The sequence below is a fragment of the Cynara cardunculus genome (genome assembly GCF_001531365.2).
Source record: "Cynara cardunculus var. scolymus isolate 2C chromosome LG 17, CcrdV1, whole genome shotgun sequence".
NCBI classification, from domain to species: domain Eukaryota; kingdom Viridiplantae; phylum Streptophyta; class Magnoliopsida; order Asterales; family Asteraceae; genus Cynara; species Cynara cardunculus.
Window position 1 is genome coordinate 36,110,434 of NC_037544.1, and position 21,689 is coordinate 36,132,122.

The 21,689-nt window shown below is 34.6% G+C and overlaps 1 protein-coding gene across 4 annotated transcripts; it reads left to right on the forward strand.

Moving 5' to 3' along the window:
- Window positions 1–8,730: 8,730 nt before the first annotated feature.
- LOC112500238 (probable ADP-ribosylation factor GTPase-activating protein AGD14) lies at window positions 8,731–21,308 on the forward strand. 4 transcript variants are annotated; one of them, XM_025103632.1, is made up of 15 exons: window positions 8,731–8,823; window positions 9,082–9,202; window positions 11,470–11,531; window positions 11,670–11,757; window positions 11,861–11,922; window positions 11,999–12,095; window positions 12,284–12,712; window positions 15,198–15,546; window positions 15,646–15,791; window positions 16,047–16,163; window positions 16,265–16,369; window positions 16,813–16,899; window positions 18,427–18,595; window positions 19,785–19,830; window positions 20,896–21,235. In XM_025103632.1, the coding sequence occupies exons 2-15, from the start codon at window positions 9,104–9,106 to the stop codon at window positions 21,005–21,007; spliced, it is 1,968 nt and encodes a 655-aa protein (XP_024959400.1). In that variant the 5' UTR covers window positions 8,731–8,823; window positions 9,082–9,103; the 3' UTR covers window positions 21,008–21,235. The 4 variants fall into 4 exon arrangements, with proteins under 4 accessions (XP_024959400.1, XP_024959401.1, XP_024959398.1 ...); XM_025103633.1 differs by having other exon boundaries at window positions 15,649–15,791; XM_025103630.1 differs by having other exon boundaries at window positions 15,198–15,791; window positions 20,896–21,308.
- The last annotated feature ends 381 nt before the right edge of the window (window positions 21,309–21,689 follow it).

Consider the following 21,689-nt stretch of genomic DNA (forward strand, 5'->3'; position numbering starts at 1 on the left):
GCTGCTATGACTTGTTCTGGTAGCTTGTTATCACTTTGGTATGCCGCTTTACAAAACTCAGAATCTTTGATGCTGTTACGAGAACTTGAGCTGCTGTCAAAACTGCTTTCAAGACTTGCTTTTGTTTAGCTCATTCAACACTTCAATCCGCACTTGTTGTCAAGACCTGCACACTGTGTAGCTATATAACAGCTTCAAAACAGCCTTAACCAGTTTAGCAAACAGCAGTCTAGATAAAGTGATTGATGCAAGCTGTTTAAAATCTGTTGATGTTTAAAACAACTTAAAAATGAAACTGCTGTTACAAGATTGAATCTAATAAACCTTGACTATCAACCTTGCTGCTTAAACCTGTTTTACCTACTGCTGTCAAGATCACAGCAACTTGTTGCTACTGCTGTTTCGTGTTGCTGTCAAGATCACATCACATATAACAAATACAAACACAGCTGTTTTGTTTTGAAGTTGCTGCTTAAACACAACACACTTGTTTCTGCTGTTTCTTTCTTCTTTATGCTTGCTGCTACACACTGCTGTTACCAACACAGCACAACACAACAAACAGCACAATAAACACAAAAGCTACTAATCTTAACAGTCTATGACATCAAACCAATCAAACCTCCTGTTGTTTTACAAAACCTGTTGTTTCAAATCTTGTTGTTAAGTCCTGTGGAACTGCAGTTTTGACAGTTCAAGCAATGGAATAGAACCAGTCTGCACCAGTCTTGCTCTAGCTATGACCTTTTTCTTTGCTTCCAAAAACTGAAAGCTGCTTGATTAAAGCACACAAACACTATCTGTTGATGCTGCTCAAGTCTGTGTAACTGTGAAAACAGCTTTTAAACAACAGTCTAAGAATGTTGCTGTTCGTATGCTTCTGTTTCTGTCAATATGATATGAATCAAGCTTGAAATACAGAAGCTGACTGATTTAACCTGCTGTTCGATCTGTAAACAGCTGTTACTGCTCAAAAAACAGCTGTTATTGCTAAGACTGTTATTGCTATTCTGATTTCAAAACAGCCTTAAACAAAATGGTTGATACAAGCTGTTTAAAGAACAATGCTGCTGTCACTTAAATCCTGTTGCTTAAACCTGTTGTTTACACCTGTACCCGATAGTGAACAGCAACCAGAATCTAACTATATCCAATCACAACAACAAGCTATGAAAAAAAACTATGAACAATTTACTAAATTGAATTAAGAATCAACCAACAATTAAGAATCTAGGTAAGTGGAATTAAACGGATTAGAAATCCGGACAAAAGAGAACTTTACCTTGAAATACAGACAAGCGGTTTAATAAACCGGACAAAACACAACTTCAATTGAAATCTATCACAGCACAAGCTAAACCGGAGAAGTAGTGAACGATTTGCCAAACTCCGGTCACTACTCCGCTCAAATTGAATGTGCGGACAACCCTAAATCGCTCAAATATATTCTCTTACCTGATGTGAATCCAATGATATAGTATCCGGTGTAGCTTAAACCGCTCAAGGAATCCGATCAAGAAGTGAGCGGTGTAAACCCTTCTCCGTTCAAGTGGTGTGCGGTGTAGATGAACACCGCTCAAGATATCCGGTCAAGAGGTGATTGGTTTACCTCTTCTCCGCTCAAGCTTTGCATAAACCTGCTGTGATGAACAAGATTGAAGCTTTGCATAACAGGTAAACAATTCGGTCAAGATTTAGCCTTGTTAGACACTTAAACCAATTGAATAAGAATGGGCTAAAATCTTTTGGGCCTTGTTATTTGAACGGTTTAACAAAACTAAACCAAACAAAAAAAATAAAAACAGATCAAAACAATCAAAAACACAAACACTAAATTTTTTTTTAAAAAATGGATAAAAAAAAACACTGGTTTTAAAAAAAATTCAAGAACACGAAAAAAATTAAAAACCACAAAATCCGATTAAATCTTGATTAAAATTGATCAAATCACAAAAGTTTGTGAATAACAAAGATTCACAATTCAGTTTCGAACATTTTGATCCAATTTATAACACGAAAACACAAGATTTTATGAAAAAATCTGATCAAAATAAAAAAAATCAAGAACACTCAAGAACACAAAAAAAATTCCAGAAAAAAATTCACTTATCTTTAAAGAATCTTTCTCTGATTTCTTGCATCCTGCTCTGATACCAATTGTGTGTCCACAATCACTGATCAATCTTCATAATCTTCATAATCAATCATGGCAGATTCAAGATAATCATCTAAGAACACTATGAACTCATATGAATATTGAGAGGAAAAGTCAATCCTCTCAATTCAGTCAAACCTTCTATTATCAATGAATATTACAATTAGCTCACCTCCTACTAAATACAAAGATTAAACCATATTTATATGGTCAACCTAACTAACAAAGTCAAAGTCAAACTAGTCCAAGAAAGTCAAACACGCTGACTTTACAATTATAGACTAAAATTAATCTTTCAAGACGAATACAATTAATACTGATTTCTCAGTCCTAACATTATGATTAATACTTTATATTAGGAAACAATCAAAACTTCTATGAAATCACATATTCATCAAATGAAATGGACGGTTGAGATTGGGTTGTATTGGTTGCACAAATGTCAAGGGTTGTATAATAACCAACCTCTCTCTATATATATATATAGTTAGGTTCCCGTGAGACCAACATGTTTTCGTGAGACCTGTGAGACCGTTTTCTTACACTTAAAACTTTACAGCAAAAGGTCGTGAAGGTAAAAGAAAAAACTGAACCTTCACAGCAAAAACACTGTGAATATTATTTTCACAACATTTTGTTATGAAGTTTCAAGTGTAAAAAGTGGTCTCACGTTATCTCAAGTCTCTCTCTCTCTCTMTCTCTATATATATATATAGTAGAAAGAATTCGCACAATGCAGCGAGATACATCTTAATTTTAATGTTTCGCTTTATATTCTAGGTCTATCAATATTATAATACGATTTTATGTGGTTTTAAGAAAAATAAAATGTTTTTATTTTTGAATGAAATATAGATTTGAAAATATTATAAAATTTTGATAAAAATAAGCGATATTAACATCAAATTAACTATTTAAAAGTCATTTTTTTGTGTAATTTCTTTAATTTAATTTTTTATTATAATTTAATTGAATTTTAAAAGCAAATTAATTTATTTTTGGTTTAATAAAATAATTTTTTAAGATAATAATTAAGTATTCTGTTAGAACTCAACGAAAAACCTTTTGTCTCACATGATCCCAAGTCTATATATATATATATATACACACACACACACACACACTCTTGTTATCCATCCAATCGATCTATACTCATACATGTGTAACATGACTTCCAAAAACATTGGAACGATTCTGTTTGTTGGGATTCGAATCCAAGACATTGCAAAGATCTTGTGGTCATGAAGATTCATTTGTGATAACTTCTGATAATTTATGGTTTAAAAAAATTAGTCGATACACATAAGCCGATCTGATACAGAAAATTAGAAAAAAAACCTTAATTTTGTTTAATTGAAACAAAAAGTGAAACCTTAAAACATATTGGATCCCCACCTCATGAAATTGTTTATGCTTTTTACTCATTATAGGTAGCATGACATGGTGATACATGTCATGATATCACTTCACTTTTTTGTTTACTAAAAATGCTATTTTAATGTTCTAGTTTCTTATTTTTAATTAAAATTAGAGTAAACTACAAGTTTGGTCCCTATAGTTTGTCTAAAATTACACTTTTTGTTTTTATATTTTAAAAATATAAGCTGATCATTATAGTTTGCAAAAACATCAAGATTTGACCCCTCTCTGTAACGGTCGTTAAAAAGTTCTAATATTGGACATTTTGGTCATTTTATCGATTTCTTTTTTGTTTTTTACCAATCAAAATCGATTTTACGAATCTGGTCTATGTGGTTTTTGATATGGTAAGAGACAAAAAAGTTCGATAAAAAGATGAAAATGTCTATCATTTAACGACCGTTAAAAAAGGACCAAATTCATATGTTTTTGTAAACCATGATGGTGATATTGTAATTTTGAAACTGCAGGGATGAAAGATGTTAGTTTCAACAAACCACATAGACCAAATTTGAAATTTATTATTTTTTTATTTTTAATATATTTTTTAATGCCACTGATTTTGTCATCCACAAATTGCAACCCAATTTAATTATGGGCAGATCTATCAAGTAATGAGTGATGCTCTTTGTCAATATTGATATTGTTTATTGTAATATAAAAAAATAAAATATATTTTAATTTAAAGAAAATTATATTTATTAAAATAAAATTAATGTTTATTTTGATTATTATCTAAGAAAAATAGATAGTTAAATAGAAAATTTTATCTAAAGGGTTGTTTGTTTACCTCTTAATAGTTTCATTAAGAGGCAGTATCTGAATCGTTAAGAGATGAACCTTGTTTGGCAAACAAAAAAAGTCTGTCTCTTAATGATTTTAAAACTCTCTGGATGATTTTGTATCACGAGCCTCCCTTAACTATTCAGCGCTCTAATTTCATTGTAAACAATTATCAAACAATTATGTTTTATTTTGCACTATATCACGAGAGCCTCTTAATCATGCTGACCGTTTAATCATTCTGTATCAAACCATTCAGCAACTACCAAACAGCCCCTAAATGATTTACCAAATGATGACGTGACTTAGGTAATTTTATCGTGATATGTAACTTTTTTAAATGACAGACGATACTAAAATATTATTCGATATTTAAAAAGTAACAAATAAAAAATGAAAGCTAATCCTCGTCGTTTGGAGATGGAAATCTCAATAACGACCCCACCAATTCCCCTAATCCTCCCTCTATATCTAATCCAAAGATCGTATTATCGGTTCTCAGGAACACGATAGAATCACCAACAATAGCTTCTTAGGGTTCATAAAATTGGTCTACGGAGGTTCAAATGCGGTGTCTCTAGCCTACCTGCGAAGCGGGTGGTCGCCATGGGATTAGTCGGCTCGCATAACGGGTTGGATATCCAGGTTAATTAAAAATATATGTAATAAGGTCCATCGAGAACGTAGCAAGACTCATGGATTATATCAAGCCTCACTACAAGAAAACTAGTTTTATTGGACGTAATCTAAGCGTCATACTCGAATACTTTATAAAACTTATGTTTATAAGACCAAACTATAAAACTTCTCATTTGAAAGTTTTACAATAAGTTTATAAGATGTTTTTAGACGTTTTAACAACTTTTTATAATGATTTTATAATAAAATGTCATAGTGACTACTTTATGGACACTTTTGAAACATGTCATATAAACTCGTCTTTTTATAAGACATTTTTTTTCTCCAAATAATATCGTATAAAATAGCTAATAGAACACTTTATTTTAAAAGTGTCATATAAAACTTATTGAAACGCCTAAAAACGTTTTATAAATCTATTGTAACATTTAGATATGACATTTTTTGGTTTGATCCTATAAACTTAAGTCTTATAAAATGTTATGATACTTAAACATTTTTTTGGGATTAACCTGGATATCCAACCCGTTATGCGAGCCGACTAATCCCAGGGTGACCACCTGCTTTGCAAATAGCCCGGAGTCACCGCGTTTGAACCTCCATGGCCACAAGGGGATTTTTATTCATTATTTGATTTGAACCTGGGACCTCCCAGTACTTTTAACCTTTGGAGCCAAGCTCAAACCAATCAAACACACCCTTGTGGTTGATACTTAAACATTTTAAGCATCATATAAAACCAATTTCATTATGGTGCAGATTAAACACATATCCCTGTTTATAACCATCGAATGTACATAAAGACTTGCCAACTTCAATATTATCCATATTTTTTTAAGTATATAATATTTATACACGGCAAATGCAACAAATAAACGTACACACCCTTCTCACATTTGGTGAGGTTTGAACCCCTGACCTCCTAGGAGGCCAAGGACTACGATACCGCTATGTCAAATACCCTTTGGTATATTATCCATATATTATCGAACTCATATTGAGCCTATCGAGATAAAATTTAAACATTGTCTTGATAGACATTTCAAGATCATACAACGTGACCCAATAAACAGTATCACGACATTCTACTTATGGGTGGCAAAAAATGACCCAACCCATTAACCCAACCCGAACCCAACCCAGAATTAGCAGGTTGGGTTGGGATTTTCAACCCATTTAAATAAATGGGTCAACCCGTCTAACTCATTTAAATAAATGGGTTGGGTTGGGTTGAATTTTTTGACCTGTTTTCAACCCAATTAAAATATTATATAAATTTATTTTATTTTTAATATTATATCTATTTTATTTTTTATTTTGTTTCTTCTTAAATAAATTGGCCCAAGTTTCATGATGACTCTTTGATTTCAATCCCTCAATAATCAATTCTTCATACGCTTCATTATTAATCAGTATCATGAGTCTTGACGCTTTGCCTTAAATTCTTAAATCTTCATACGCTTCAATTATCAATCTTTTCCCCTTCTTTTGAGTTCTACCTTCTCCAATCAAGGATTTGGGTTGGTTTCAGATTTTCAGTTTCCGATTTGAGGTTAAGGGCTTGAGGCACTGTTGAGCGATAGCGGAGTAAGTTCTTTATAATCATGATTGTTTAGTATTTTGTTGTTAAACTTCATATAGATCATATGAATTACATGCTTCTCTTTGATTATTTGTTACTTTATGACTCTATCGAACTTTAGTGATTTATTTCAAGTTTGAATTTGTTATTTGTGTGGTGTGACTATCTGTTTCTATCACTGTACCTATACCTCAGAGAGAATTGTTATCATTCGTCTTCATTGAGATAATTATACAAGCTACATATAAGTTGTTGTTTTATACACATGGATTACACTTGCTGATGGACAAATGATCTTAGGATTTTAGATACGAGAGTGAAATTGAGGTTGATGAAAGTGGAAGTCGAGTTACTTATAATTTAAAAAACTTTAACTTTTTTTGAACAATATATTTGTTGTACTTGTGTTTTATTCAAACTTTGAATAATTTGGTTGTATTTGTGGTCGTGTCATGTTTTATTCAAAAAAGTTAAATACTCTAGTTCTTTTTTTATTTAAAATTTTAAAATTAAATGGGTCAACCCAGGTTCAACCCATTTATTTAACATGTTAGGTTAAGAAAATCGTAAACAGGTCAACCCGCTGTCAACCCATTAACCTAACATGTTCGGTTGGGTTGAAAAATCTCAACCCATTTAATTAAATAGGTTGGGTTGGGTTAGGATTTTCAACCTATTTAATAAATGGGTTGAACCCGAACCCAACCCGACCTGACCTATTGCCACCCCTATTTCTACTTATGCATATAAACCTACGTAGATCATGGCAAATCCAGAAACTATACGAAAACCCCCAAAAAACAAACATATACAACAGATAAAATATATACATTATGGCAATACTCTAAAAAAAATCCAAATATCTACTTATGCATATGGACATCGAACTCGAGCTTGGGTTGTTACTCGTGCTTGTCTATTGAACGGAAATACATGTTTGTAATTTTCTTAGAATTGTTTTAACAAACGGAAAAAAGACGTTTGGCGAGGTTTTGAAAGTGACAATTGAACGGAAATGCTCGAAATGACCCATATAAATAACATACGAACCACCTTATAATCAATTCAGATCGACTACGATGACTGTTGTTCAAATGGACCCCATTAAATATTGTTTATTGATGTACATTACTAAAATTCAAGATTATAAGTAAATTTTGAGTAAGTACAACTTATTAAAACTTCACGTATGAATTTGTGTAATTAATCGTAGATAAACATAATCATATACATAATAAATATCTCATTTAAAATATATAAAATTTATAAATATAATTAAGATAACCATTAAGTTATAAAAAAATACTTAATCATTATTTTTATAGAAAAAAACATATTATTAAACCGAAAATAAGTTATTTTGTTATTAAATCAAAACCAAATTATAATAAAAAAAACTGAATTAAACAAATTACATAAAAAAGAAATTTTTTAATTTGACACTAATATCGATACTTTCCTTCAATTTTTTATGATATTTTTAAATTTATATTTTATTCAAACATAAAAATATTATCGTTTTCTTAAAACCCTATAAAACACATCGACAAACTTAAAAAATAAAACAAAATATTAAAATCAAAAAGTATCTTATTACATTATACGAGTACTTTTTTTAGTTTTCAAATAATTAGGCATGGCAATGATGCGGGGATGGGGCGGATTTTGTTCCCCAGCCCGGTTTGCAGTAACATCCCCCGGAATCCTGTCCCAGGTCAAAGCTCTAGCAATCCCTGGTAAAACCCAAGAAATAGTATCATTTAGTTTGATTCTACCGGAGGATCCTCGTCTCCGACCCCGGTTTAAGTAACATCTCCCGTCACCGGTTTGAGTCTACCGGGGGTCCCAATCCCTGGCCCCGACCCCAATACCCGTTTTAGTGGAAATTCCCTGTCCCCGTTCGGGTCGGGTGAACCGGGTTCCCCATCGGGTCGGGGCAAATCTGAAAACGTCCACATAATTTTGATATTTGGGGGAGAGTAAAGCATAGAAAGTCAAAACATTCCACATGTCCAACTCAGCAGAAGACCGGACCCAACAAAGACCGTCAATAAATCCAGCTCCGCATTTTTTAGACTCTTCCGTTCTGTGTACCCGCCCGCATCCTATCTTTTCTTCCCTCTTTCTAATCTCTATTTTCTCGGTCGACATTACAAAGGCACGCTAAATTCTCTCTCTCTCTAGCTGTACAACTAAAAGATCTGTAAAATCTCTCCCAAAATCTCTTTCGAAATCCTACGTTCCGGTCAGTTCTTGTAGATTCTTGTTAGTTATGCGTTACGATTATGTGTGTTTATTGATCATTTTCATCTTTTAATCACTATATATGAATCTGACATGTTTAGATCTGTTGTTCATGAAGAAAATCTGATGTTTAAGTCAACTTTTATGTTCTGTGATTGTTGAATTTGCTTCTTCTTTTTGGTGATCGATGATTTTATATTGATTATTGCATTGGATCGTGTCAATGTTGATTGTTGTGCTTATTTTTTTTTTGATGCAGTTAGGGTTTTGATTGGATAGAAATGGCGAGTCGGTTGAAGGAGGATGAGAGAAATGAGAGAGCTATACGGAATCTTCTGAAACTTCCTGAGAATCGGAGGTGTATTAACTGCAATAGTTTGGTACTGTGTCCGTTTGTTTCTGCCTTTTTGTCGGATTTTGTACTCCATTGATGTATCAGTGATCTAATTTTGATGTTAAGTTACTTGCGATTCTATTCTATTGAAGGCTGCAGTTTCTTTAAATAGATTATTTTACTCCCCTTGTCCCTTGAGTCATGACACAATTAAACTCCGACTCAAAGTCTGAAATGATTAAGAATGTATATTTTGCAAGTAAAATTGAGAACAATTTATTGGTGAGTGATATTTTTATATTTACTCCCAATGCACCATTAGCACTCATTTCAAGAAAAGATTTATTTTGCAAAGTGGATTCTAATTGTGGGAGTTACTGTCAATAACTGGATCATCTTCTTATTATATGTATTTTTTTTCATATGTGCTACTAATTAATTGGGTCTCCCTGTATTGATGTCCCTAGAAATTCTTTAGAACTCATGTTAGCTAGTGATGGTTAGTCATCTTCAAAAAAGAGTTAGACAATGCTGCCCATTTTCTTAGGTTTTCACCATATTGAAGTAAAAAATTACGAGCACAAGTAAAAATCTGGTGATTATTAGATCTCTTGGTGATGGTATGCTTCTTAAAGGGGTGGCAGTGATATCCGTGACTGTTTCTTATTCATACATCATATTTGTGTCATTGTTCTGAAGAGAGCAAGCAAGGGAAAGCGTAGGAGGTTGGAATTGGATCAAAATGACGTATGGACGCGATTACGTCCTTCAAAAATGAAGTTCACCTGGCATTGTGTTGCTATGACATTTGGCTTCTATATCCATGTCTAGTAATTGTCATCCTCCAAATTATATGAATAAGTCTATTACAAAATTGGAGATAAAAATTTTCTTTCATATATTTGAAAAGAAGAGATATCACATTAGTTTGTTACTAATATGTTTTTTAGTAATAGTTGGGGCCTTGGGGGGCACACGTGGAAGCATAGTTTTATTCTTAACAACCATTATCTGTTTTCTAAGCTTAGAATTGAGTGAATAGAATGGTTATTCTTAGAAAGAAATTATCATATTGAAAATGCAACAACTCTAACTTTTAATCAATATTTAATGGCAACTTATTGATCCAACTTTATGAGTTGGTTGGCTGTGGACCATGCTCAACCATTAACAGACAAAACGAGCTCAATTACAATTTAAGCTTATGTAATCAATGTGGCAAATTTATCTACGTGCTTTTTCTTCACCTCAGTTGGTGTGCATTGCAGTTTATAGTGATAAGAGTACAGTCAATGAGATTTTTTTTAAATTGATGTCAAAGTGAATCTTATCTTCATAAGGGTTTCCATAAACGAGCAGGGAAAAGCAGTGTAGTAGCACAATAAGTATAGGAGAAAATATGTACAATTCATTCAATTAGAGCAATATGGTGCTGATGGCCTGATGCATAAATGTACAAGTATAGTCCCGTGTACAGAGATCTCAACTGTGATTAAAACCACTTGCATGTTATTAGTCAATGGATCCTTGAGAAGGTCTATAATAGTTGTTTACTTCTCAGAAACTACTTCCTAGATCTACTATAAGGTCTATACTTGTAGCACTTAATTGATCTCCTTTGTTAGATCTACTATAAGAGTATAAAGATAAGTCCCTGTGCGTTTCTGTATTATATTCCTTTCAGGATAATTTGGTTTGCACACTCTAAGTCTGAAGCTTTACTTTAAGTTGCTCTACTTTCTACAGCAGAGAATTACTTTTTCTGTTTTGAGGGCATAACACCTCATATGCCACAGAAATGGCATAAATCCTCCTGCACTTTTTTGCTTCAACTAACTTGACACATGTTATGATCAAAATCTACCTGTTCTTGATGATCAATAACCAACTTAAATAGGATTAGCGGGTCAGTTAATTGTAGTTGGGTGTTGGATAATTCAAGAGGTTACCATTTCGTGGACTAATACCAATTTGAGGGATCCTTATTTCTTAAAGCAATGACATGTAGTGAATAACCTATAAGAATCTATGCACCACTTGTGAACTACAATCGTCGTATGAAGCTTAATTCCATTTTCACGTGCTTCTGAAACATGGTTATGGTTTTATCACTTAACATAGAACACTAAGTGTAACCAGAAATATGGAGACTGCTATTGCTTGTATGTCTTGGTGGTCTTGCAGTTTAACTAAGCAAGCTATTAGTTTCTGTGATCTGTAGCTATTTTTCGGTTTGACTTTATTATTATTTTAAGTACAACCAGAACTCCAAATGCTGATATTTTCACTATATCTCGTGTCATTGCTTAACAGGGACCTCAGTATGTGTGCACAAGCTTTTGGACGTTTGTTTGCACAACTTGCAGTGGCATACAGTAAGTGCCCATTCATCATAGTTGAAAATGAAGTGCATCTAGTAGAGGATGAAATATTTTGTTAGAAATGTTTTTTTAAAATGACTCCAGACTTGATTCATGCTTGTGCCTTAAAACATACATTTGAATTTTCTACAGTCGCGAGTTCACTCACAGGGTAAAATCAGTGTCAATGGCCAAGTTTACATCACAAGAAGTTAGTGCCCTTCAAGGAGGGGGAAATGCGGTATATTGTTGCGTAAATGCTCATATGAATATAATACTAACTTACTGGTGGCTGTAACATACATAAGTCTGCCAAGTTTGATGCCTTATAATTGCAATGACAGAGTGCCAAGGAAATTTATTTTAAAGAATGGGATGCCCAACGCCAATCCTTCCCTGACAGCAGGTCTGTGATCATGAATGTACCGCAATGTTTTACTTTCTGATAGAAACTGCAATCCTGAAATTCTTCATGCTGTCAGTAATGTTGAGAGACTTCGTGACTTCATCAAGCACGTCTATGTGGATAGAAGATACTCTGGTGAGAGAACCTCTGAAAAGCCTCCAAGAGCAAAAATGGTATGCCCACCTAACCTTCTTAACAACAGCAATCATTAATACATACTGTGAAAATGTAGAGTAGAATTCAAATAGGCTTGCCTCTATTACCCGCTTTTGGAAGCTGTAACTATGATGATTCCCTACAAAGAGATTTACTTATTTCTTCTTATGTTTCCTGATTTGGGATGAAATGACGTATTAAATAGGGGGAAGCAGAAGACACGTATCAAGGAGGTTCTAGAAGCCCACCCTATGAGAATGAGCGTCGTTACAGTGATAGGCCTAGTCCTGGTGGAAGAAGTGACGGAAGTTCCAGAAATAGCTATGATGAGAGACGCAGTCCAGGGTATGACCAAGATTTCAGGAAAAGTCCTGCCCGCACAGATATTGTTAATGACTGGCGACGAGAAGATAGATTTGGGAATGGAAGGAGATCTGAAGATGGGAAAATTTCTGATGGAGGTTCCAAGGTTGGAGGTAGGTCTCCTGATAGCCAAAGAGATCCAGAAATGTCTAGCCCTCCTATAGTTAGACCTGTTAGGGATATACTAGGAGAGAGTGTCTCTCCTCTTCGGGTTATAGAACCTCCAAGAGCCAGTGGTTCGAGGCCAGCAGATGGTTCGCTGCAAACGCAGGTAAGCATCTTTATTCATCATGTTTTAATGCTACATTTGCAATGTTTTGGTGTATACTTATGTTATAGCTCCTGGGCTTGGTCGAAACTTATAGCATCCACAGTAGAGGTTCTTACAAGAACCTCTTCTTTCTACTTTTTCCAGCCACACCTGCAGAACCAACACAAAATAAACCCCCCAATAAAACTCCATAATAGAGGTTCTTATAAGAACCTCAGCTTTCCACTTTATTTATGAATAACCATATAACTTTATTTGCTTATTTACTTATAGATAATTAAATAAATATAATATATATATATATATATATGTATGTATGTATTTAAAAAATCAAATTATTAAAGGAAAATTCAAAATATAATTATTAAGTTGTAATTTTTCATATTAAATTTCTGTATAATTAATTTTTATATTTAATAACATATAAAAAAAATAAACACAGTTTTATAGATTTGTGAAAACAAAATACTATAAATTGGTAAAAACCAATGGCAGTACAAGAATCAAGACAAGAACCTGTGTTCTTATTTGAGCATGTCGGTTTTTATAAGAACCTGCGACTGGTCAGTGGCCGCTGTAACAACCGAAAAACCTTTTACCCAAAACCGATAAGGTATAAGTCTACAATACGATAAGATCTCAAGAGTTGCAGCGAAGAAAATAAGTCTACTGCTGAGTTCTATTACAATAATAAAGATAAGATTCTTAGGCGACTAACTGACTATCTAATCTAGAAAAAGATGCCATCACTTCGGACATCTGGTATTCTGGTTCACACTTTCCCTTTGCCCTTGCTAGAGCTCTCAACGTGGTATTTCCCTGGAAAGGTTTTCAGTTTTATAAAGATTGAGGGTTAGACCAAAGGTCCAGTGAGTTCCCTCCATCACATGAAAATATGATAATTAAATTGTCATAAACTTTAGATTAAAACAATTACGCTTACACTTCAAATAAGTAAAACACCAACACTCATTAGAATGGTTGATACCACTTTTTTGTCACTCACATTTGTGACTAAGCAATTAGGCTCACACTTGCCCTTTTAATAAGCTACATGAAGCGAATTCATGCACTTCATTCGGGTACACACTTCCCGTAATTGAAATATAATGTACACACCCATGCTAATAACTCACACTATGCAATTTAGCAATTTCATGTTTGAAACAAGCACACTATGATAATTTAGTTCAAATACATATTCAACATAATGGTAAGTATGCTCTTGATTGAAAACAACAAAAGAAAACTCACCTGAAGTCCCAGGCTCCCAGCTTACATGCACACTTTCGTTCTAGAATTACTCCAAACCGAACACCTGAATTGAGGTTGCCAAATGATGAGTTAATAACCCCAAAGGACCTCTAGGAGACTAACTTGCAAACCCTTCAAAGAAGGACCCAAGCTAAAATCCCTAACTAGACTTAAAACAAAAATTGAAAATAGGCAAACAGGGGGAATGCGGGTTCCATGCGACCCAACCCGCATTTGGGTTGCATTCCCCACTGTTTTACCAGCACAATTTTTCACTTGGTGAAGAAGAACCCCAAATGCAACACTTATCATGATTCCTTCACTTTTAGGGATTAAAACTCACCCCAAACTCATATAAATGACCCCCACACACTAATTAATCCAATCCAATCATGAAATCCATGGATTACATCAATTCATGATTGCAACATAAGCATCCATGGGGTTTTTGACTAAATCTTATTCCAAATCAACAAAAAAATTACTTATAGCATGATATTCTCATTAGAAATCCTATTCTCAACAACATACACATTACTAACAATCATTATCCCCAAGATCTACCACTTTTAAGAACCCTAACTTCCACAATAATAACAATAAAGATGAGGAAATGCAAGGGAGATGATGTTCATACCTGAAATTAAGCTTTTCCTCTTGATTTCCTTCAAAATCCTCCTTGATTCCTTCTCTTCTCTTCTCCCGTCTGACATCGCACCCTCAAAAGCACACACAAACAATTTCCATCTGATTTCTAGAATGAGAGAAGAATGAAGTCTCAACTCCCTTTTATTGACTATTTATCCCCTTAGTCCCTGAAATTGAGTCTACTAATCAAAGTTCACCCACAACATTTATTAACTTGAAAAAAAAGAACTTGGGTTATTACAGCCGCAGTCAATAACTTGTGGCCACAGTAGAGGTTCTTGTTAGAATCTCAATAGGAACCTCTATTGTGGATGCTGTTATGAGGCAAAAACATGCTTTTAGAAGTGGTTTGGGGACATTTACCAATCATCATGTTCTTTTGAGTTGTAAACGGTTAAGTGCTTGTGAAGCAAGTGTAGAAGAAGCTGTTCATGCTATGTGGAACTTCTCTTGCCCTTAAATGCAATTGCAGTCATTGTTGGATGCTTGGCTATTAATTTAACTGTTAGTTGTTTACAGGTTCGTGGTAGTTTACGTCTTCCAACTTAATTGAATCATAAGCTGAAACTATTTCTGGTTGCAGAGAACTGTATCTTCCAGTAGCTTAGCATCTTCTAATGGGAATCCAACTGAACTTAGAACAGAAAGTTCGTTAATTGATTTTGATGCTGCTGATCCTGAACCTCCTTCAACGGCACCACTGCCACAAACACAACAAAATGCGCCTTCTCCTGCTTCATTCATGGCTCAGCCAACAATATCATCAAATACTAATTGGGCCAACTTTGATTCAGCTCCAGTGGTAAAAGCTTCTCAACCTCCTTCAAGTGCCAACTTGCTTGACGTACTTTCGGAGTTGTCAGTTCCTTCATCATTACCCGGTGGTCTTGGTGCTCCAGTAACTGCACCTGGAACTTCGTTGCTTCCATCTGGTAACAATCCACTAATTGCAAGTGTACAAATGTCACCTTTTGGTACACCTGCTCCTGCTGTTACACCAGCATCGACATTTATCCCTGGAAGTGGTTCAGCAGGACCATCATTTAATGCCTTTCCCAACTCGGCTGATGGAGGGCACTGGCAAAATATGCATCCTCAACAAAATTTTCTCCCTGCTACTGTTATCCAGCCTCCTACGTCATTTAACCAGGCTGTTGGTGGATCTTCGAAAAATCAGGTTTGGGAAGTATATATTAGATATATATATATATATATATATGTGTGTGTGTGTGTGTGTGTATATATATACGGCAAATACCTACACACATTGAACCCTTGACCTCCTTGGAGGCTCTGCTCTACTGGTAACCTGGGTACCATTGGGCCAATGACCCTTTGGTTTAAGCGAGTTTTCTTTAGTGAACAATTTCTTTTTATCATGATTTATTCCACAGCCTTTTAACCATCTTGTTCTATGTACAACTTTATGCAGCCATGGAATTCTTCTCTTACTGGAAACATCCAAGTGCCTTCTAGTGCTCCAAGTGCAGATTCGCAAGTTACATCCAGCATTGAGGCGAAACCTGCTTCTAAACAAGAACTACCTGCGGTAATGGCAAATATTTTTGTTGGCCGCATCTTGCGTTTGTATATCTGCTGTATGCATGTGTTTTTTTTCTTCATTTCTGATGAATTCTATTTTGTATGCAGGATTTATTTACTTCAAGCTATTCACCCTTTGCTGCTCAAGGTCCAGGCTGGTACCCTGCTCCACAATTTGGGATGGGATATAACATGCAATACAATATGCCAACGGTATGATGCAACCAACCACGATAACATCAGTGGGGCACAAAATAATTAGCATAATGTAAAATAAATAAAAAATAATTATAAAAGTATGGTTTCTTTGGAAATTACAAAATAAAGTGGCTTTTTGCAACATGAGTTTTTCCTTATATCTTCCTCTCTGCTGCTGTTAGCAAAAAATCGTAAGAGAGACAAAGGATTTGAACTTGTGACCTCTAATGCCACATACAATGATGCTACCAGTAGGCTGCAACAATTTTTTTTGTTAAATTGAAGGAACAAATAAGACTCCTAAAAGGTTTCCACTGTGTCTGCATGGTTGAGCGGGTGCACGTGCACCCTCTCCAGTCTTCTTAAATCCGGCCCGCTAACATCAATTCCTCTGATTCTGTTTCTCATATGTTCTCATATTTGAGATGTTACTAAATTGACGCTGGCTGTTATTGTAGCAACCCATGCCGCCAGCTTTTGTGCAGCCATCAAAATCATCAAATCCATTTGATGCCAATGAATCACCTGCAGTTCAAGCTTCAACAGTAAGCATATGAGTTATAGTTGTTTATTTTTGTTTCTTAATGATAAAATATTTAATTTGATTATTTATTCGCACAATGTGATTTTTATTTGTTAGCTGCATCACACATTGATTGAATGGTGATCTGGGTGGAAGAATGAAATTAAGTAAAATTATAATGAATCTATTCTTTTGCGAGGAAACTTAACTGATCAATACATTTCTTAATTCCTATGAATAATGCTTAAATATGTATTTCTCACCTTGGTTTCTTCCTTCTTGGTCAGAAGCATACCGAAGTGTCAAAAAATACTAAGGATTACAATGTTTCTCGTTTGCAACCAGTTACTATTCTGAATCGTTAAGAAAAGTGGAAGATTAGAAGTAAGGAATACAATCACAAATTGGTTTATTGCTAGGTAACTTCAAATGCAGGCAATTATGCCTAATCAATCAGCATAATACCTAGCTATTACTTCTAATATTTGTTTATTTGGTCAATGACATTTCAATGCATTTTTGTCCATCAGGGTCTAGTTGATTTTGATTTCACACACATACATGACAGTCTTAGATAAATCTGAAGACATGATATTTGATAGGAGTTCCTGGAGATACAATCCTGCAATGGCGTAACCAAGAATTTTGGTGAATTGTGGGGGGGGGATTTAGGTAACATCATAGAAAATATAAAAAAAATTAAAAATTAATATAAAAGTATAGAAGTAAGAAACAACATAACATCCTTTAAAGGAAATGGATTTGGATTTGGACTAATATCTAATTTGGGGCCGGACATTTTTTTTTTGGGGGGGGGGGGATAAGGTTAATACATAATAAAAAAATTATGTCATATTTTTTTTTGAAAACTCATGGGGGCAGATGACCCCCTCTCTTCAATGTAGATCCGCCACGGAGGACTAGGGTAGTAGACTGTGTCATGGATTTAATTAAAATCTCATTTAAGGTTATATACCTAAAAATCTCTAGTAGACTTGGCTGTTAGGGACATGGAGCTAGTGTGGATAGGAAGAATGGAGCTAGAGATGTAGAGGCCGGGAAAGGGGGAGGGTTAGGGAGCTGATTATATGGAGGTATGTGTGTTTCCTTACTTTTTATATGTTTCATTGTGCCTATTTCTTTTTTCCTTTTTATGTTCCTGGCCTTGGTTATTTTTCCTTTTCGTTCACACTTTTGCACAAACTGGGCATCTTACGAAAACATTCGCTCTACCCTTTGGGTAGAGGACATGTTTGCCGACATCCCACCCCTTGACCCTGCTTTCTAGTAGATGGTTACACAAAATGAAAACGAAGAAGAAATTCAAGTCTGATTTGAGTAGGCTAAAAATGGCAACTGTTGACCAGATATTACTGAAAGTAACGGAATAAAACTCAGAAGGGTTCTCACCATTCTCAGTTTCTCACTATAACAATTATTCTCACATGATCTCTCGTCAATGATCCAATGTGTTCATGTTTTGTGACGGTTATTGCTTAGAAGTAGTGGTGAACTCGTGACGTGGTTAACACTTTTTTTTGTTTTGTAGTTCCCTTCAATGGCGGCGTTGCAAGGTGCTTTACCAAATATGGGACCTCCATCGGGTCATATACAGCAGCAGGCTACCCCTTCACCAATGTGGATGCCCCCTCAATCTTCTCATCCTTTAGCAATGCCGTCTCAGGGCCTGCCATCATATCCATCATCAATGCCTTCTGGTACGGTCTTGTTCTCTAATCTCTCCGTCCTATAATAAATGTCCAAGGGCTTGTTTGTTAGCAACTTAATGTGATTAATAGGACTCGCAGCATATTTGGTCAACTACATGGCTGTTTGGTAGTGACTTAATGATACAGAAAGTGACTTAGGGACTATTTGGTTGGTTTTCCATTAAGTCCTGTATGGTTAAAGTTATCTGTGTGGATTAATTTGTCTGTACAGATTGAGAAGGTTTTTGTTCAGGAGGGTTTTTTCATAGATGGAAAGAACCAAGCTTTTTTAATTGGGTGGGTCATGTTTGTAAAAAAAACTTGGCTCTTTACATAAAGCTCCCCTAGAAGCTTACTGATAAGCCATTTTCTATATCATGAAGCCACTATCAAACAGTCATGTTTAGCTGACGGAATAAGCTGTGAGTCCCACTAAGTTTATTAAGTTGCTAAGAAACAAGCCCTTATTTAGTAAGCTTCTAGGAGGGAGCTTTATGCAGAAAGCCAAGTTTTTTTTTCTTAACATGCTCCTCACAATTAAAGAACACACACTTTCCATCTATAAGAAGCCCTTCCAAACAAAAATCTTCACCAATCCACACAGATAGATTAATCCTCAGGACTAGTGGAACTCTTCAATTAGGATTGATCTGAGGGTGGAGATCCCTTCTTACATTTCTCACCATAACTTCTATTCTCACCGGAACCCAACCCGTTTTAGAAATGTGTATTATTACTCTTAATCAACTAACTACTCCCTATTTCCCAAAATAAATATCCACAATGAAAAGACACGATGTTAGGAATGTGTAAAATTTACATTTTTAATTAACTAAATAACAATTTTACCCTTAATGTAGATGGACTTTTGAATTTCTCTGTCTCATAATCAAGGGTAAGATTGGAAAGTAAGCATTTTTAAATGTGGAGAATCGTTTTGGGTTAAATTAAAATAGAAACATGGACACATATTTTGGTATGGAGGGAGCAACAGTTTACCTTTAAAAATAGAGGGGGCTAATGAATTTATCCATCTCACAAGTAGCGTAGAACTGGAAAGTAGACACTTTTAGAAATGAACATTTATTTTGAGACAAACTAAAATAGATAGGCCGACACTTGAATCTCACATTCCATAAGCCTGAATCATATTATCACCTATTATACTCATTGTTCGATATGTGTTATATCGTGCCAGGTCCATTCATGGGGCAAGTACCTCCGAACATCCCACCTCAACCCAGGTAAATTTTTCCGCACATTTATCTCATACTGCCTCCAGAAAAAAAAAATACATAATTGCAACTTTTAAAGATATACATGTTTTTTTCCCTCAAAATAATACCCCCTTTGTCCCAAAATAAGCGTCCATATTTCTTTTGTAGTCTGTCTGAAAATAAGTGTCCATATTTCTTTTGTAGTCTGTCTGAAAATAAGTGTCCATATTTCTATTGTAGTTTGTTTGAAAATAAGTGTCCTTTCAAAAGTAAATATTTACTCTCCCATTCTACCCTTGATTACAAGATGGAGAAATTTCTATCTGTTGTTAAGGGTAAAATCGTCTTTTGGTTAATTAAATAGTATAATAGTTACGTATTTTTAAAACTGTATGCCATTTTTATTGTGGACATTTGTTTTGAGCTGGAGGGAGTAAACTAATCTTTGATCACTATTCTTTTAAATTTATTTGGCAACATAAGCTAGCTTTATATTTTGAGCTCATAGGTTTGTTTGGTGAAGAGCTATAATCTACTTTTTAATAAAGCTACTTTGAACATCGTTTGATTAAGCTCTAAGAGCTTTTTTCTCACACACATATATACGTAGGACAAGTTCAATTGCAAACTTAAGTTCTTATGTGAACCGGGGGACAAAGGAGAGCATGCCGTGTCCTGGACATGCATAGAATATTCATCATAAATGGTGTATCGTTCATTCTGAATGTTGTAAAAGTTCATGTTCATTGTCCATGATGAATGGGAAAATACAGGGACACGTGTCACACAATCTTTTGTCCCCCAGTTCACAACGAAAATACCATAGCAACTTGTTTGCCAACCGTATGCCCATTGGTCTTATTTTCCACCCAAAAATTGACACTTTTGACTGATTTGCCCTTAACTAGCATCATTACATCGTATGATTTTACAACGATCAACTCGTCAAAACCCTTTTTTTGCCAATACACTGCTACAATGCCAAAAAAAATACTTTTCATAACGGAATCGTTACTCAATAGTATAGAGGAGTGATTACCGGTAGATTTTTCTCACGGAAAAGCAGAAAAACTAACTGCATTTGGTTTGCAGTTTTGGATACGATGCGACATCTTTTGGTTCCTTGAACACCAGCAGCAATCAACAGCAAAGTGGATTGTTTGGAGCACCAAACACCTTCTCTTCTTCCAACCCATTTGGGTGAATCAGATAGCAAGAACCTTGCAATAGTTAAAGTATATATACATATATGCATCATTAATTGGGTTTGGGGGGAAAAATCCGTTGGTCAGTCGGTTTGTTGTAGATGATGATGATGATGTTTGTCGACGATCGAATGTAGGTGTGGTTTTTTGGGGGGTTGTTTATGTAACAACCAGTGGCTATGTTGTAAGAAGGTTAAAAAAATGGAGGTTGGGGAGGGAGAAGGATGTTTTTGTTGTTTTTGGTGAGATTTTGTTTGCTTTTTTTTTTCTTCTTCTTCTACTCATAAAATTGTATTATTATTGTTGTTATTAGACTTTGATTTTCTTTTAATTGTTTGTTATCTTTTAAATGGAAAGATGTGTATTTTGATATTTTGAATTATTTGGTGTTTTAGTTTGTAGTAATGTGATGTAAGTTAGGGTTTTAGAAAATGGTGAATAAGAAGAGTTGGTTGTTTTTGTTTTATGATTGTTGAAATTTGAATGATGATAAATCTGGTTTGTGTGTTATATATGTGAAGATTTTTATAAGGGCTGTTTAATTTTGTTTTCATTATGTTTTATATGGGTTAAGTTGTTTGGTTGGATAAATTTAGATGTTTTAAGGGATGAGAGATTAATGGGTTTGATGGAGACAAACGGAGGGGGTTCGATTAGATTATTTGAGGACACTTTTGGTAT